Raw genomic sequence first — 18,391 nt, 5'->3', positions numbered from 1 at the left:
GGGGCTTGCAGCCCTTTTAGCATCCACACTAGACACACAACCTGTTTATCTTACATTCTCTTCAATGAACACAGTGTCTGTTCTGACATCAGATTTTTTATTTCATTCCACACTGCCAGAATCTGTATCCCCCATGTCATCTTTTAATTTAAGTACTTTAAGATTATGATTAGTTAATGCTCTTGATCTTTGTCTTCTGTCCTAATCTTGGACAGGATCAGCCCACAGCCATCTTCTATTTGGGGGGAAGAGATTCTATCAGGCTGGCTCTGCCACAATTTTTCCAAATCATGGACAAACAGCCATCCTCATTCTTGTCTTTCAGCTACAGAAATCTGTTTTATGTGATATACAGACTCAAAGCTATAATCTGTTTACTTACAATAACTTTACATAAACAAAAGTCCTATGCAGTCCTATTCTAAAGGCTGATCTGAGGAGCATTCCTCACACAGACAGCTTCCACTACTCTCTGTATTGTTCACCCTGGGCTTGCCCTCCCCCAGGCTTGTAACTGTGGCTTCCTTTTTAGGAGTTGGGGTTAATTGCCCCCTTGCACTGCACCCCAGCTCTTTGTTCACATTCCAGTACTATTTTTCTATTTGTATTCTTACCCCCTAGCAAACACCATATTATAATATTGCAAGCAATCCCAAACTACAGTCTCTTTAACTCTAATGTATATTAAGCAATCTATTATCCTCAACAGCATCAACAACGCTGGCTTTGTTCATTTAGTGCCTCTGCTAAATGGAAAAACCAGCGGCTGGGTCATGGTCACGGTGGCCCCCAGCAGTTAAATATTAACAGTGTAAATCGCATTCTGCTGCAGCAAGTCTGCACATCGTGTAGTTTTCCACTCTCACATACATTAATCACATAATCTCAGTTTCTGTGAGACACCTGCACAACTGTTCCGAGTTTCCTCAGTATCCACTCTTTTTTTCAGTGCATTTTTTCTGGTTTAGTGGAGACTGAATTTGCTCCATGACTCTACAAGGACAATCCCGATAAAGCAGGTGCAAGCGACAGAGCAGTCCTTATATAACTACACAATGTGACCCTGTCAAATAATGTACTGTTTTGTTTTGTTTTGTTTTGTTTTTACTTCTTTACTACATTTATGAAGATGATTTTAACTTGTCATTAAACAGTTTTTATAGACATTATTTACTAAGGTATGAAATAATCAAATAATTATTTTGGGAGGAACTTTGTTGTACTTCACTATCTCATTGCACTTCAAGAATGTTTGTTAAAAAAAAACTTTATGGTGTAAAACATTAAGCCTTAAGTGTGAAAATATCTGAAAATATATATTTCAGTATTCAAAAGTATTGCTTAAAAATAGTAATATATTTAAGTTGATAGTGAAATCCGGGGGTATAAAAATACATAAATCAGTGGTAAAATAGCATATATACCATATATATTTCTATAATGTCCATTCCACATTACTAATACCTGCAAATAAGTTAACAAAACAATCCTAAAAAATATTTGCATAACTCTATCCATCTTTGTCGTTATATAAACTCAACTTTTCCTGTGTCCGTTTCAAAGTAGAAGCACATTAGATGGTGCAAAGGAATGTCTAGCCAGTGCTGAAATAAATACTAATACTAGATGTGACACTTAAATTCGAGTCGGAATTTTACTTGCTTTTGATCAGTTTGAGCAATCTGAATTGCTTTGAAGTATTTAATTACAACAACAGAGCTGATTTATCTGTTTTCCTATGTTTGCACCTGACTTTAATGCAGCACACAGACGTGTTTTAGAGCGTGGGACCTTAGAGTGGCACCAGGGAGGACGAGTACTTCTGCTGTGCTACTGTGCTGCAGCCTCGGTGTCTCTCAAAGTAGGCGAAAAGTGGACGATTGGGCGGGGACTTGGAGCTTTGTTTGAGAGCAAAGGGAGCCTGGAGTTATGTTTGAGATGTCTATATAAATGCTTCATACCGCAGGACACTAGTCACTAACGCTCTCTTTATACTTTTGATTCTTTCCTTGTTCTTTCGTGCGTGTCCGAACACCGGTGTCCGGGCTGTGATGGAGCGCTGGCGGGGCAGAGTGGCTCTGGTGACCGGAGCCTCGGTTGGAATTGGTGCGGCTCTAGCCGTAGAGTTGGTCCGGCTCGGAATGAAAGTGGTGGGCTGCGCCAGGGACGTCGGAAAAATACAGGTTTGCAGTTTCTGCGGGGAGTAATTTAATGTAAAGTGACTCTATCACGAAGTATTGTTTGATATCTGATGCTATGAGGATCATTTTTCAGCAGAGTTAGGTTTATGATAATATTCAAGAAAAATACATCTATGTGTTGACTGTGCAATTCACAGTTTGTGTCACACCTCAAAACCACAGAAATGTCTTTGGCAGGCATCATTGCATAATCATGTGCCTGCTACTCTTTGTGAGCTGTTCACAAAGCGCCTCAAGCAAAACACAAAGAATTTAGATCGTTCTAGGCGTGCACTGTTACTGAGCTGTTATATGCAAACTAAAAAAAATCGATCTATGTATTTGCACTAACTTTATGTACAGTGAGAAACATAAGTATTTGAACACCCCCCATGATTTCTCCCACTTAGAAATCATGGAGGGGTCTGAAAGTTACATTGTAGGTACATTCCCTCTGTGAGAGACAGCATTTAAAACACAATTCAGGAAATCACATTGTATGATTTTTAAAGAGTTTATTTCTATTGCACTGCTGCACATAAGTATTTGAACACCTGGCAATCAGCAAGAATTCTGAACGATGACCTCATTCATCCTGTCCTTAATACAGTGCAGTCATCCTGTCCCCTTCGCAGAAAAGCACCCCTAAATGGCCTGTATTTATATAGCGCCTTCTAGTCCCTAAGGACCCCAAAGCGCTTTACATATCCAGTCATTCACCCATTCACACACACATTCACACACTGGCGATGGCAAGCTACATTGTAGCCACAGCCACCCTGGGGCGCACTGACAGAGGCGAGGCTGCCGGACACTGGCGCCACCGGGCCCTCTGACCACCACCAGTAGGCAACGGGTGAAGTGTCTTGCCCAAGGACACAACGACCGAGACTGTCCGAGCCGGGGCTCGAACCGGCAACCTTCCGATTACAAGGCGAACTCCCAACTCTTGAGCCACGATCGCCCATGATCGCCCCTAAAGCATGATGTTTCCACCCCCATGCTTCACAGTAGGGATGATGTTCTTGGGATGCAACTCATCCTTCTTTTTCCTCCGGGAGTGAAATTTAGACCTAAAAGTTCTATTTTGGTCTCATCTGACCACATGACTTTCTCCCACACCTCCTCTGGATCATCCAGATCGTCACTGTCAAACTTCAGACGGGCCTGGACATGTGATGACTTGAGCAGGGTAACCTTCCGTGCAATGCATGATTTGAGACCATGATGGCGTAGTGCTCTACTGACAGTGACCTCTAAAACTGTGGTCCCAGCTCTCTTCATGTCATTGACCAGCTCCTCCCGTGTAGTTGTGGGCTGATTCCTCACCTTTCTTATCATCAGTGATACCCCATGAAGTGAGATCTTGCATGGAGGCCCAGTCCAAGGGAGACAGTCGTCTTTAGCCTCTTCCATTTTCTAACAATTGCTGCTTGGCAATTGCCCCGTAGCCCTTTCCAGCCTTGTGGAGGTCCACAATTTTGTCTCTGATGTCTTTTGACAGCTCTGTGGTCTTGCCCATGGTAGTAGTTGAAGTCTGACTGACTGTGGGGTGGACAGGTGTCTTTAAAGAGCTCAGACAGGTGCTACTAATTTAGATTAATAAGTGGAGTACAGGTGGACTTTTTAAAGGCATAGTAACAGGTCTTTGAGAGCCAGAATTCTTGCTGATCGCCAGGTGTTCAAATACTTATGTGCAGCAGTGCAATACAAATAAATTCTTTAAAAATCATACAATGTGATTTCCTGAATTGTGTTTTAAATGCTGTATCTCACAGAGGGAATGCACCTACAATGTGAATATCAGACCACTCCATGATTTCTAAGTGGGAGAACTTGCAAAATCGCAGGGTGTTCAAATACTTATGTTCCTCACTGTAAATGTTTAAATGCTAGATTAAAACACAGAGCAAACACACAAGGGGAATCCTGAAGTCTGTCATCTTTTCAGACAGAATATGACGACGGCTTTATGTTAAAACAGCATTTGTGTATTTATTTTTTTTACTTTAAGACTTTGGGTAATGATTCTTCAGTTGACTTCAAGTTGGCATAACAGCTAAGATCACACAAATCTGTAAACTTACTGTTTACAGGTGATATGCAAAGTGAAAACTTAAATCTACTTATTTACACTAAGTTTATATAAATCTAAAATTTGAACAATTTTTACATACATTAAACACAGATGGGATTCTGAAGTGTGTTATTGTTTCCTGTTTGGTTTCAGAAACTGGCAGCAGAGTGTCAGAGCGCCGGTCACCCTGGTGTTCTGGTGCCTTTCAAGTGTGACTTGACTAACGAAGAGGAGATTCTGGCCATGTTTGCAGCGATCAAAGAGCAGCACAGAGGCGTGGACGTGTGCATCAACAACGCTGGCTTGGCTCACCCCGAGCCGCTGCTAAGTGGCAAAACCAGCAGCTGGAAGAACATGATGGATGTAAGAGCATCCATCATGTTCAGTGCTTTTAATGTTACAGCTGATTAACAGTGTACATTAACACTGTGGGGTTAATTTACACTTGTGCACAAGAAGAAATGATTAAATGTAAAGTTTGTTTGTTTTTTTTTCTGCTTGGATTCTTGCAGGTGAACGTTTTTGGCTTGAGTATCTGCGCGCGTGAAGCGTATCAGTCGATGAAAGAGAGACACGTTGACGATGGGCACATCATAAACATAAACAGGTGCAGTTTTATTTGCTGATGTACAATGACTAGCCCGCATGTCGCATACACTGTTGGTTTCGTCTACACATAGATATAATACAACATTCCTGCTACATTAACAATGATAGAAAAACCTACTGTCATGGTTTTAGAATCTTGAAGAGATGCATCCAAATGCAGGATGCAGAGAGGCAGAGTGCAGGAACAAAAGATGCCTCATTTATTCTTAGCCAGCACACAGTCCATAAGAAAAAATGTCAGGGATAACAGCTAAGCTAAATCAGGAAAAAAAAGTGATTTAGTTCAGCTGTAGCTTTATTAAATGATAACTGTACCTGAAAAATATGAAAGAAAGCACAATCTAAGCTGATAATAAAATCACAGAAATACCAAACAGGAATTATGGCTAGAATATGAAACCCTGAAGGACCAAGAACGGAACAATAAACAAAATAGAAACTCAAAACTCAGGGTCGCAAACCACAGATCATGACACCTACCCTACCAAACATGCAAGACAGTTGGTAACACTTGTCCAGTGACAGTACTTTCAAGTGTCCTCTAAGCCAGGAGAATACAAAAACCTCTTGGCTCAAATGGAACACAGAAAAAGTGCAAACAGAAAAAATGTCTGCACTGGAAAAGGTGCCCAGCTCAGGATTTATCATTATCAAATCATCAAAACAAAATGATTGTTACAGACCTGATACAGCTCTGTGGTGGGCCACAGATTTTCTTGAATCATTCAAACATGGCTTTAAAGGAATAACTTAAAGATCAGTACATGTTGTTTAATGCCCATCTGTTAAAAAGCTAACAAATTGCCTGCTGTTTTAGTGTATGTGGACATCATGTGATGCCCCATGCTGATCTACATTTCTACACCGCCACCAAGTTTGCTGTAACCGCTCTGACTGAGGGCCTGAGGCAGGAGCTTCGTGCAGAAAACACCCATATCCGAGCCACAGTAAGGCTTTAAAAGACATTGTAACCAGCTCGAAGGCTGCCTTTACCATCAATATAAGCTTCTATGACACACATGCACAATGCTTCCTGAAGTTCTTTCAGTATCTACTCTTTTGCAGAGCATTTCTCCCAGCTTAGTGAAGACTGAATTTCCTTTGCGGCTCTATAGCAACAATCCAGATATAAAAGCCAGAGTTTTCTCTGCATATAAGGTAATATTGTTATTTCTGCAGTTCATGTACTATTTAGATGATTACTCTAATTAAAAAAATAATATTTTCATTTTTCTTACAGCCTTTGGAAGCAAAAGATGTTGTCAACGCTATTATATACGTGCTCAGTGCCCCTCCTCATGTTCAGGTTTGTGATTTACTCTTGTTTTCATTTTTTTATTGTGACTTATTGAACTTTTCTGTTCCTGTATTGTGTGGTGTTATAATGAGGTAACATTAACATTACTTTTCTTTCAGATTGGAGAGGTTCAGATGCTAGCAACAGAGCAGAAGTCTTAGAGTTGCACCATGAGACCCTCCTGAATTAATAAGACCAATTCTTCTTCTTTATGAAACTGACGACCAGCGTTGGGTGTAACATGCTGCTGTAATCAGATTACATTTTTCAGTAATACAACACAGTTGTAACAGTTATAGCACTACTTGCCTTTTAAAGGTTCTTCTAATCGAAATAGAATAGAAAGAAAAAACTGTCAGTCATGTCTTGCTCTTGCTCTTTAATCAGCTGATTTCAGTTCGTGCAATAGAATAATCGTTTCGCAAAAGAATAAGTAATTTCTGCTGACCTTGGCTTGGATATGAGCCCTTATATTTGACAGTAAAATAAATCACTTGGTGTGTGTGTAAGTAAAAATGGTCTGTGGATGCAAATACTCTGCCTTTACTTTTTGAGTCAATAAGATATTTTTTTTCTAGTTAAGTTGGGTGGTAAGTAAATATGTTTCCAAGAATGTTTAAGAAGAAAATAACACATTTAAACGCATGTGTGTCATAAAATAAATAAATTATTGTTTGCATGTGATTTAGTTTCTCTAAATCAGATATCATCCATGAATCTTCATGTCTCCTCCTGCCTGGCAACTCTATCTTCAACATACACTATCCCTCCTCTTCACATGTCCAAACCTTTTCAGCCTTGCCTCTCTAACTTGTCTCCAGCTGCTGAACACAAGCGCACAACAACTTCATAAATAACCAAGTCATTCACTAGAGAGGGAATTAATAAATAAAGGATAAAGTACAGAAAGTCCAACGATTTTACAAAATATGAACACAAAAGTACAAGATTGTGGAGCAAGTGTATGAAAAATTATAAAAGTTAACAGTATTATTTGCCCCAATTTAAAAAAAGAAAACAACAACAACAACATAATTATTAAAAAAAAATTAAAAGCAAAAGCAGAACAGAAAAACATTACAGTTTGTATGAATAAGTTTAGGTTATTTTTCTGTTACAGAATTAGTGAATAAAGTAGTACATTTAGCTTTTCAAAGGTTTCAAACTATTCGTGTAATATTTACTCTCCCTCAACTTCCCACTTTATGCATCTCTATTTGACAGCATCTTTTTAAAACTTTCTCCCGTGATATAATGAAAAAGGTTTCACTCTGCCTGCACACATCACACCTTTCTCACTTCTTGAGGGGAACAAATTGCCCTATGAGGACGGAATACGCGTTTGTTTGCCCGTTAGGGGTCACCAGAGGTCTAGTATAGCCTGCTGTGTTAACCAAAGATGAATCTGCTGGCATTAAGTACCTTGAAAGGTGGGATGCAACTAAACAGATATTAGATAAGTGATATGTGATGTCTGTGTAATATATGTATGGTCGGAAGGGGTCAATTTTTCACTGTAGGCAACTGCAAGTGACAAATAAAGGCTTCATTCATTCATTCAGCCTTTCCCCGTGTGTTTAGCATTTGGGGTTTTTTTTCTTCATTTGGAGATTTTACATGCAAAACATAAAACAAGGGCTGTGTAGCATTGTTAAAACTATAAGGCTGCTTACACAGTAAAGCATCAGCAGTGAAAATCCTGAATGTCCTGCGTCCATAGAGCACTCAGTGATCTCAGGAGCAAGGTAACCAGGAGTCCCACACACCTCTGCATTACAGACAGGAAGAGTAAATAAATGTTATTAAAGGGAGCATATTCCCTGATCTTTGTCTGTCAACATAAAACCACTTTTACAGAATTTCAAATAAGGCTTAAGCGCTTAAGAGCTGTTCATTTACATGTATTCATGAGTCTATCCTTGTCTACATGCAGAATTGTTCTTAGGCAAGAACCCTAAAAATTGCCCTCAGTGTGTAAACCAGGCGTGGAGGCCATGGATTTTGAATCACTAGTTAACCTGAACTAAACTAATGTGTTTAGACTGTGACAGGAAGCAGGAATACGTGACGTAATCCCACACAGGCACAGAGAGAACATGCAAAGGCTACAGCCAGGATTTCAACTGGGAATCTTCTTGCTGTGAGGCAACAGTGCTGACCACTCTACCACTGTGCAGCCCTATTACAGCTGTGTGTCTGCCCAAGGCACTCTCTGACTTCTGTATGACCTCTGTTCTTTATGTGACCCATAAATGATCACTCCTATGCTGTTTTACTATTTCACTGTTTGGAGATCCCCTGATGGTCCTTTAAAGACCTGCATGGGCAGGTCTCTGCAGGAACCTGGGTAGACGTGGTGGGAACACCAGTATTTTTCATGACAGAACTCTGTCACCACTTTCCTATACAAAATACACACAGACATGTCACGCAGAGTTTTAAGACGCCAGCCATTTCCTTCGATTTGATTCATGCTGGTTGATCTAAAACCCATCTGAATAGATTTGAGTCAAATTTGACCCAAACGGTATGTAAGGGTTACATTTTTACTATCCTCATTGTCTATTAATATCTCTACAGCTACAAAAGTGACACACAAATAGATGATATATTAAAAGAAAAACATAATACAGTATCTTAGGGAAGTGTTTGGACATCCTATTCAATGGGAATCAGTGCATCTCTACTGGAGAGACAAAACAAACACTTTCAATTTAACTCAGTCTGGTTCAATTTTATTTATACTGTATACAGACCCAGATTCTCCGCTCACCACCAACAGCTGATGTCCTGACGAGTGCACTGCAGGCTGTAAACTGTAACTTTAATATTCACTCAACTCAGTGGTGGGTCTGAAATGATGCACTGGTGTTTAACTGTCAGCCAACCTGTGAAAGTTTTTACTGCTTTAAGTATTTTTGTCATCTTTTGACAAGTTGTGTGATTACAGCCACCTTTTTGCTCTGCGAGAAAGTCATGTATTCTCCCTTGGTTTCTGAACTGCTGACACACTTTGCAGTAATGGAAGCTTTCACTGACCTTTGAGTGTCTGTCCTGGCTGAATCTGCACAGCTAAACCAAAGTCAGTGAGTTTGATGTTCATGTAGTCATCTAAAAGGATGTTCTCGGGCTACAGGTCCCGATGAACAATGTTCTGGGCGTGGAGAAACTGGACCACCTCCAATAGAGACCGCATGATCTTCCTAAAGACAACACATGCAAACCTTTAAAGAGTCCTTTTAAGAGTAAGCGGAATGTATCTGTTTTTTTGTTAAATAACATGCTCACTGATCACGTTTCATTCTCGCTCAGTGTGACTTTTTCTGTGAGGTAGTCAAAAAGTTCACCCTTCTTCATTCTGGGAAAAAGAAACTAAAAGTTTTGGTTGATTTTCACATAAATACCTGTTCAGGAATCATCCATGTGAAACACTTACAGGTCAAAAACCAGGAAGAAGAAGAAGGCCTTGGACTCATAGCAGTCTTTGAGCTGAACTGGAGAAGAGAGTTACTTTGATATTTGGCCATGTTAGAAGAACAAAGTTTAAACAAACCCAAGTTTTCCCAGTCAAACTGATTAAATGAAGCATGCATACTGATGTTTTCCTGTCCGTAGACTTTCTTGAGGATGTCGATCTCCTTCACCATCGCCTCTCTGATCTCTTCGATCTCCTGCGGCGTCATCTTGTCGGAGGGGGTGATGTCGATGATCTTCACCGCGTACTCCTGAGAGGTCCGCTTGTCGACGCAGCGGCGCACCACGCTGCTCACTTCCCTGAGGATGAAAAAAAAAAACACATCAGCCGTCCGAGCTGCACATCTGTTGCTTTTAGGTTTGGGTAGGAGGGCAACTTGTGATAACTGCTGGATAAAATGTTCTGTGACCGTCACAGTCTCTTTCTTCATGAATCATGTGTTTAACTGTTTCAAAACAGCACTGTTTTTGGTAAGAAATCAGTGACATGGTCAGACTAAAGGAAAGTATTGTGTGTTTTTACCATCTTACCAGTCTGACAGAGCAAGTAAAAACAGTGAAGAATGTGCTTGTCATGAAGATTGTCTTGTTTATCATTAACGTCCAGGAAAACAGAGAAAAACATCAAGTAAGCAAACTGAAAACCTTACTGCTGAAATTAAATTCAGAGGGCGATTTATGAATGAACAAGAGAAACTTCAGGGTGACCACAGTAAAGGAACTCCAGTGACTTTTCTCTGAATGAAGAATACTAGAAGAAGGACACATTGTCCACATCCTGTGACCTCCTGACCTGCATGTGGGAAAAGGGGGTGAAATTACATAATCTATCAGCCTGACGGCCAACACTTTGTCTGAAGCATGCTGAAGTTAATAAATGTGGCCTCCTTGGATAATGTGTCTTACGTAACAGCACCACCCTCTGACAGCTGGTGGACTGAATGACAATGCCTTGGCTCGGCTCCCATTTCTCAGGGGCTTGTGGGAAACTTTGGGGAAACTGCTTGTTCTGTGCAGAGAATGATAACTGTTTGAACTGAGGTCTAAATCTGAGGTGTGTTGTAACGTTAAATGAGTCTCTACAAACTAATAGCAAGCAGGTTTTTTGTGTTCTGCCTTGTTACTCTTTGAAGTTACTTTGTGTAAATTATCCATGATTAGATTTAACTAATATATGAAACCTGGCTTCCATTTTCTACCGTGGCTTCATTTGTAAGTACAGTCAGGTAGCAGCACCTCTCACATGCCTCACTAAGCTCTCTTTCACCTGGTCTCCTGAGGCCGATGCCACTTTTGCATAACTCAAAAACCTTTTTTCCAAGGCTCCAGTCCTGATTCAGCCAGATGTCCATTAACCATTTATCATAGAAGTTAATGCTTCTGATGTTGGGGTTGGAGTAGTGCTTTTACAAAACACCCTCCAAGCTCAAACCATGTGCCTTTTTCTCTCGCTGCCCTTCTCCCACAAAAACAAAATTATGATGTGGGGGACAGGGAGCTCTTGGCTGTGAAATTTGCATTGGAGGAGTGGTGGCACTTGCTGGAGGGTGCTGAGCATCCCGTTGTAATTTGGATAGATCATAAGAACCAATCCAGGACCACTTTTAAACAGGGCTATCAGCATTAATGCTTTAACGCGGCATTAACGCTTTAACGCTGACAGCCCTACTTTTAAGTTATTACTATCGGAACAGATAGCATTTCTATCAGCTCAGCAAACACACAAACTGTTTGTGTGCTGTTTGTCTCACAGTGTGTTACTAGCTAAAGCTCCAGCTGCTGTATTTCACAGGAAGAAAACAGAAAGAGCTACATTCATTCAGAGATGGAGCAAGATAAGAAAGAGGTCACGAGAGGAAGAAGAGAGGTTATATTTAAAGGTAATGACTTCTCGGTGGTATTTGATAAACTGGAAATTTAAAGCTTGCATGTAAGTCCTTATGTTTTAAATCAGATACTGGATGTGGCATTATGTTTTTCGTATCATGAAACATGATGCGAATCAAACTGAGGCAGACTAACTGGTATTTATAGGTTGCTTGAAAAACTCTGCAGGTTAGTGCAGAGAAAAGAACAGTGTGTGACTGATACACAGTGGCTGTGGTGCTCATTGTCAGACTAAAGATGACTTTTAGCTGATAATACTGAGATCCATTGACTGAATTCCACCAACATACCAACTTTATACCATCTAGAAAAAAAGACAGTATGAACAGTGCATTGTTAGTGCAGCGGATGGAAATCAGCCAGGACAACTCATGAAACATCTGCTGACATGCTGAGTTCAGTTGTGTCCATCCACAAAGAGCAGCAGATCAGCTGATCACAGCCTCTACACTAAGAAAATCTGCAGGAGCTCTCACTAGAATTTATTTTCAGTCGTGTTTCCCCACACTGAGCCATTACAAACAAATTTAGGGTTTCCCCGCCTGCTGAATGCAACTTTAACCCCTGATTGTACTCATTTTCCTGTTTAGATGCAAAGTCATCCTCGACAATGTAGGCAACATAAACTAGACCCATTTACTCATTTACTTTCTTTAAGTGCATTTCAGAGGGTGTGCTTTTTAAGAGGCTCTGCAATGTACTCAAAGAGTAAAGAAGTTTAATCAGTTTAATACTTCAACTTATACTGGAGTATTTCTTAACACTAATAACTGTACGACTTGTACCTAATAGCTGTGCTTTTGCCACCTCTGATCACACCAGATATGCAAGTGGATGAGATCATTAGACCTGTAGTCAAGACTGCCTAAACCAAGACCAAGACAATGCCAAGATCAGGACAGACCGAGTCAAGACCAAGACAAAGTCGAGACAAGACTGAGACAAAAGTCTTTAAACTGCAGCCAGATGCTGCTTCGTTTACGGGTGTCAGGCATATTTATGTATTTTTGCCATGCACTCGCACAGCCCTCCTCACTGCTGTCTGTCTCACTCACTCACTGAGAGGACAGACGCACACTCCACTTGACTGCCGCGTCTCTCACCCTCTCTGTTTTTCACATAATGATATTATCCTATATCCTTGCATGTGATTGGCCACAATATGGAGGGACTGGAGCATAGCTGAGCCACTGTGTGAGAGCTGAGCAGCGAAAGGAAATAAAGTGAGGAGTCGGCTCTCGCTCAATGGGAGTCGACTCTTCTGATTCACTACAAAGCACTCTCTAAGCACGGCTCTTAGAGCTGATGCTTTTGCGCATGACACATTATCAAACGTTGAACGCAAAAATATATAAATATTCTGAAGTAGAGTCAATGTCAGCAACAATCTGATAAATACGCAGTCTAAATGAAGGTATTAGAAATTAATCTTTACTCTGTCTTCTTGAAAGGCTTTCTGAGTTTTTAATCTGACAAGCATTAACATTTGGCATTTGAGAAGGAAGTTACTGATGAATGTAAACGTTGAGTAAAGGGACCTCTAGTGGCTGTCAGTACCCGTACGGGTAAACACTGCATTTGTTTTAATGAAGAGCTTAAATTTTCTGTTTAAAACCAGGGAAACCAATATAAATAGGTCTATGACTTAAAAAATAAACTTTAAAATAACCTTATCAGAAAGACTTTAAAAAAACAAAAACAAAAAGATCAAAACACTGGCTTCTAATCACTGATGTTACTTAAATGCAATCTTTGGCCTGAATCTAGTTCTACATGACACTAAAATCAAGAGGTTTTATACTGTGCACAGTGCCGCGGCCACTCAGCACAGTCACATTTGTTATAAGAATAATCTGTTAAAAGCCACATATTATTCTTACAATTATGGGCTATAATTGTATCCCATTAAGCTTTAGCACTTACCCTAGTATAGAAAAATCAAAAATGCACACACAAACCATTATTTATTGATTGATTGATTTTTTATTTTTTCAATGTTTTGTCAGTTGAAGCCTATTGAAGTCTATCTAATAGTGCCAAGTTACAACAGGCACTTCAAAGCTCTTTATACTGTAAGGTTAAAACCACACAGTATTAAAGAAAAATCCCAGCAATCAAATGATCTCCTATGAGTAAGCACTAGGGCGACAGTGGGGAGGAAAAACTCACTTTTAACAGAGAGAAACCTCCAGCAGAACCAGACTCATAGGAGCAGCCATCTGCTGCGACTGGCTGGGGGATATTTGTGATGTCATTATATGCTAAGGATATTGAATTTCACGGGAAAATGTTGCTATAGCAAGTGGTGTGTGTTTGCTAGAATCCCGACGGCTATTACAAGTGTGATGAACAATAAGGTAAATGGTGCTCCACGAATAGTAAGGATGGGCCTGATGACAAAAAGTACTCCTTGTCCCAGAGACTCAACTGCAGCTCTAATAAATGAAGACAAAGCTGAAAGGTTTGTGTAAACTCTGGAAGAAATACTTACGTTGTTTGTTTGTTCATTTTCTTCAGATCTGTTAATATCTGAAGGTTCTGGAAGGACGCCATTGAATAAATCAGCGCTGTAACTGTCACTGGTCGAAGTGTCTTCATCTTCAGAGTTGTTCACATAAACAGTGGTTGTAGGAACCTCAGCTGTTTCAGAAGGTGACTGTTCATTTTCATGTGTATCTACAGAAACACTGTCTGTAGGAACCTGTGTTTCACTGGTGGCAGACTGGTCATGTTCATAGTTGTTCATATGAACACTGGTTGTAGGAACCTCCGCTCAGTCGGGCGTAATAAACTGGTCCCTTGAACATACAATTCTTTTTGAGGTGGGAGACTGGTCATTTTCATGTGTATCTACAGAAACAATGGTTTTGATAACCTCAGTTGTTTCAGAGGGCGACTGTTCGTTGCTTTGCGGACTTTTAAATCTGTATACAATAGTTTCTTCCCTTTTCGGTTCAACAAAGATGCCCAGCTGCGTACATTATCCATGACTCAGTTGTCTTTAAACATTTTTGAACGAATACTAGCTAGAGAAGGAGGGTTGTTTGTTTCATTTAAACTATACCCTTCTCCTGAGGTCTTTCATTGCTATCACTGGTTGTAGGGACCTGGGTTTCACTGGTGGGAGACTGCTCCTGTTCAGCGTTGTTCATATGAACACTGGTTGTAGGAGCCTCGGCTGTTTCAGAGGGTGACTGTTTGTTTCTTTCCTCACTTTCAGGTGTCAAATTTAATCTTTCATGAATTCTTTCGTGAACTCTGGATGTGCCATTTTCTGCTTCCCTTATATTAATGTAAATATTAAGATTAATTTTGCGTGGTTCAGTAAGGAGGATGGTCAACTGTTCATTTTCATTGGTGTTTACGGAAATGCTGGCTGTACAAACCTCAGCTGTTTCAGAAGTGGGAGACAGTTCACTAGATTCACTCGTGGGTGAGGTAAATTGTTCTCGACCAATATTAAGGATTTGGCCAGTGACATAAGTTACTCCGCGGCCGATAGACTCAACTGGAGCCATAATAAAGGAAGTAAGAGCTGAAAGGCTTGTTTGAAATCGGGAAAAAATTGTTTCTCCTTCCTCTCTTTGAAGACTTCCTCTAACAACATTATCATTCTCCTCAGATCCATCAACATCACTGCTTTTAGGAACCTCTGTTGTATCAGAGGTGTCTAGCTGGTCATCACCGGAATCAAAAATCGGTAAAACAAGTCCATCGGGATCTATATGATATTCGTCAAGCTCAAAGATATCAGCATCTGAAGTACTGCACTGTTCTCTTGGTTGAGGAGTTTCACAGACATCGCTGCTCGTAGGAACCTCAGTTGTTTCAGAGGTGGGTAACTGTTCATCTCTGGAATCAAAAATTGGTAAAAGGAACCCATCAGGCTCTAAATAACAGCTGTCAAGCTCCTCAAAGCCATCAGTGTCTGAAGAAGTTGTGCGACCGAATATTGAGCGCCACATTTCTACAGCGAGTTTGGGTTGGCAATTTTTAGAAGCCTATTGAATCAATAAATTTTGTTAAAATGTGCAGAAGTTATCAAAACACATAACATCGTTATAGAATATGATGTAACACTATAGATCAACTTACCTCAGAATATATAAAGCATATAAACAATTATAGCAATATGATGCAACAATAAAACAACAATAACACACAGACAAACAGCAATTAGCACTAGTCAGGTTATTTTACCTGTACACTCCCTCACAAATAAGAGTTTGAGTAACCCTCCACCAGTTTGAGATTTGCTGTGACCCTCTGCATGCATGTCTCCCCATCCGGATGGTTTGTGCTCAAAAGTGTTGAATTGTATGTAATAAAGTAATTGTTGATTGAGCATTTATACACCGAGTATTGTCCTTCCTTCAGCCCAAAGATCGAAAGAATTGGGAGGTTATAACAATTTGGTGCCTTGTGACCCGGATCTTTAGTGTGCTGAGGAGGGCAGATTTGGCCTGTGGTGAGATCGTGAGGCAAGGCGAGCAGAGGACCGGTCCAAATTAAAAAGGTAAGTGTTAGATTTGTATTGTTTATTGCCATTTATGCTTAGAAATATTTACTCATATATGCTTAGGAGTATATAATCATTTGTAGATTGAAAGAATGTCTCATCCCAGGAGGTCTGTAACAACTCTGTGTAGCATGAAGAGGGGAGTGTGTTCACTCCTCTTCAGAGTGTTCTGGCATAGATCACACACCTCCTAGGAGAGGTCGTATCTTCTCTTGCTGATATATGGTATAGCAAACACACGTATATCTGTTTGAGTCTAAGAGCCTTTTGTTTAGATGGACCGCTAGACTCCTGGCACCAGCTTTGGGGAGTCACATTCCACACACACACACACACACACACACACACACACACGGTATTCTTTGTTCACATGTATAGCTATATAAGAGGTCATATGTTAATGAACCTATGCATATTCATGTAACCACAATAAAAGAGCAGTGTTACGGGAGAGCGGACGAGAGCAACTGGGGTCAAGCGAAGGAACGGCGCCTGTCCAGTTCTCTCCCGTGCACGTGAAACATAAAGAATGTTGCCTACTCGGGTCTTGCTTGTTGTGTAATTACATTGCCTTCAACGTTCCAGCGAATAGGTTCAAGCTACAAACCTATCAGTAAGCACAGCCTGTTGTATAATAAATACCAAATGTGCATATTGGGCTTTCCAAATTGATCTGTTCGTTGAGTTACACGTATTTTCACATTAAATTGTCAGTGTCTGGTTTTCGGCGCGAGATACTAACATAAGTTGAGGCTGAATTCCAGTGTGTCATAAGAACTGGCTCTAGCAAGATACTAAAAACATTCTACGTTGAGACTAGAGTTGCAGCCCACATTACCTTCCACATTTAACTTTGTCTATGACTGGCTTCTGTTGCAAGAAACGGGGAAAATTTCTAAGACGCGGCCAAAGTTCAGCATATGAAATAGAGGTGAAATAGAGTCTGGCTTGTGGTGCGCTTGCACTTCAAAGGTGAGCTCAAAGGTTTCTGTGTGTGTTTCTGCGCATGAGACGCGCTCTCTGTGTGTTTCAGTGTGAAATATGAACATGGTGACAGTGACGGTTAATGTGTGGATTGGAGGACACTAGTGCAAAGAAAATATTTTATGATCAAAGGTTGACGCCTAGTGGGCCTGTGGAAATTGATTTTGTTCATGGTGTGGCAATCCCCCTGTCTGTGGACGCACAGGCCGGTCCAGCGGCGTCTAGTTAGCCGAGGTGGCGACTTGGGAACTGAAGACTCCCGCATTAGCTACAGAATAACACTGAAACTGCCGTGTAATCACGGGTTTACATTTATTCTGGACTAGAACAAGACACATTTTGGGATCAAAGGTTGAGTTCTAGATTAGTCAAAAGGTTGAATTCCTCGTTTCAGTGGTTGAAAGTGTTGATTGCTTTGTGCCTGTCCCCTGACGAGTGTGTATAATTGAAATAAGAGAGTAAAGAGGGCAATTTGGAGCCACATAGAGATAGACAGGCGTAATTGGGTGTAATACTCTGTGGTGTAAAAAGAAAAACGGTAAGAGGTGAGTAGTGATGTGAAATATGTTGGGTTTTAAATCTGACGTGGAGAAAGGCGAAATGCAGGGAGAGTGGAGAATTATTGAGAAGCAGAGAGGAATGTTGTGAGACTGGCGTGCAGGTTGTGGTACACAAAAGAACATAAAGAAAGAAAACATATTGTGTTTAGTTCTGATAAATTAAAATTAAAATGTACCATTACACTCAGAGGATCAATATGAAATCAAACACATGCAAATTTTGTATGAAGCACATGACTGATAACTGTTCTGTCCTGAGCTTTTGTTTCCTATAGCGCCCGCTTGACCACACCAACAGTTTTTCGCCACCAAAGGAGGGTAATTGCGAATATTCGAGGGAGGAATATCACCACAAGTGGGAAAGGTAAGCCGCGATGGGGGTGATAACATCATAAATTTTACTTATGGTCAAATTCTTCAAATTTGACACCAAACATAAAATTTCTCCAAAACCTAGAGACAGGGTGTAGTTCTGGTTAAACATAATTTGGCAAACCACATAAGGATGGAGGTTTGAATCTATAATATTTTGAAACAACACTCAGTAAAATCTTGACCATGTTGAGTATGTTTATTCTAGTGTGCAGAGATTTGGTAATCTGACCAGGGAATGTAATAAACAGGACTGTTAGAACAGTCCCCGGTAAAGTCCCCTTTGACGGTCCAGACTGGGATGGCGTTGGACATCCGCACGGTGGAAAAGGGTTGGTGTGACCAAGATGTGGTTTGGCTTGTTGTGTGTATATTTCAAAATGATACAGCTTTGGATAGACCAGTTACCAGGCCATGGAAGGATGACAGACA

The 18,391-nt window shown here is 40.5% G+C and overlaps 1 protein-coding gene and 1 long non-coding RNA gene across 2 annotated transcripts; one reads left to right on the top strand and one right to left on the bottom strand.

The window, feature by feature from the left end:
- The first annotated feature begins 1,769 nt into the window (after positions 1–1,769).
- Positions 1,770–6,847, top strand: LOC100698923 (dehydrogenase/reductase SDR family member 11). Its single transcript, XM_003440136.5, has 7 exons — positions 1,770–2,183; positions 4,411–4,620; positions 4,770–4,864; positions 5,684–5,813; positions 5,932–6,024; positions 6,107–6,172; positions 6,283–6,847. Exons 1-7 carry the CDS (start codon positions 2,052–2,054, stop codon positions 6,322–6,324), a joined length of 768 nt encoding a protein of 255 aa, XP_003440184.1. The 5' UTR covers positions 1,770–2,051; the 3' UTR covers positions 6,325–6,847.
- A 1,944-nt stretch (positions 6,848–8,791) lies between these two features.
- Positions 8,792–9,932, bottom strand: LOC112842146 (uncharacterized). The gene is made up of 3 exons (XR_003213823.1): positions 9,759–9,932; positions 9,203–9,657; positions 8,792–9,051 (listed from the first exon to the last, which is right to left on the bottom strand). It is a non-coding gene; the product is annotated as an uncharacterized LOC112842146 (long non-coding RNA).
- Between the last annotated feature and the right edge of the window lie 8,459 nt (positions 9,933–18,391).

This window comes from Oreochromis niloticus, linkage group LG14 (assembly GCF_001858045.2).
Source record: "Oreochromis niloticus isolate F11D_XX linkage group LG14, O_niloticus_UMD_NMBU, whole genome shotgun sequence".
In the NCBI taxonomy this organism is placed as follows: domain Eukaryota; kingdom Metazoa; phylum Chordata; class Actinopteri; order Cichliformes; family Cichlidae; genus Oreochromis; species Oreochromis niloticus.
This window is presented reverse-complemented; position numbering and strand designations above follow the sequence as displayed.

What these genes read in the sequence shown, in the direction of transcription:
- LOC100698923 (XM_003440136.5), top strand. Translation starts at nt 2,052, where the DNA reads ATGGAGCGCTGGCGGGGCAGAGTGGCTCTGGTGACCGGAGCCTCGGTT. An exon ending in ACACCCATATCCGAGCCACA is followed by an intron (nt 5,814 to 5,931) that starts GTAAGGCTTTAA and finishes ACTCTTTTGCAG; the next exon opens with AGCATTTCTCCCAGCTTAGT. An exon ending in GAGTTTTCTCTGCATATAAG is followed by an intron (nt 6,025 to 6,106) that starts GTAATATTGTTA and finishes TTTTTCTTACAG; the next exon opens with CCTTTGGAAGCAAAAGATGT.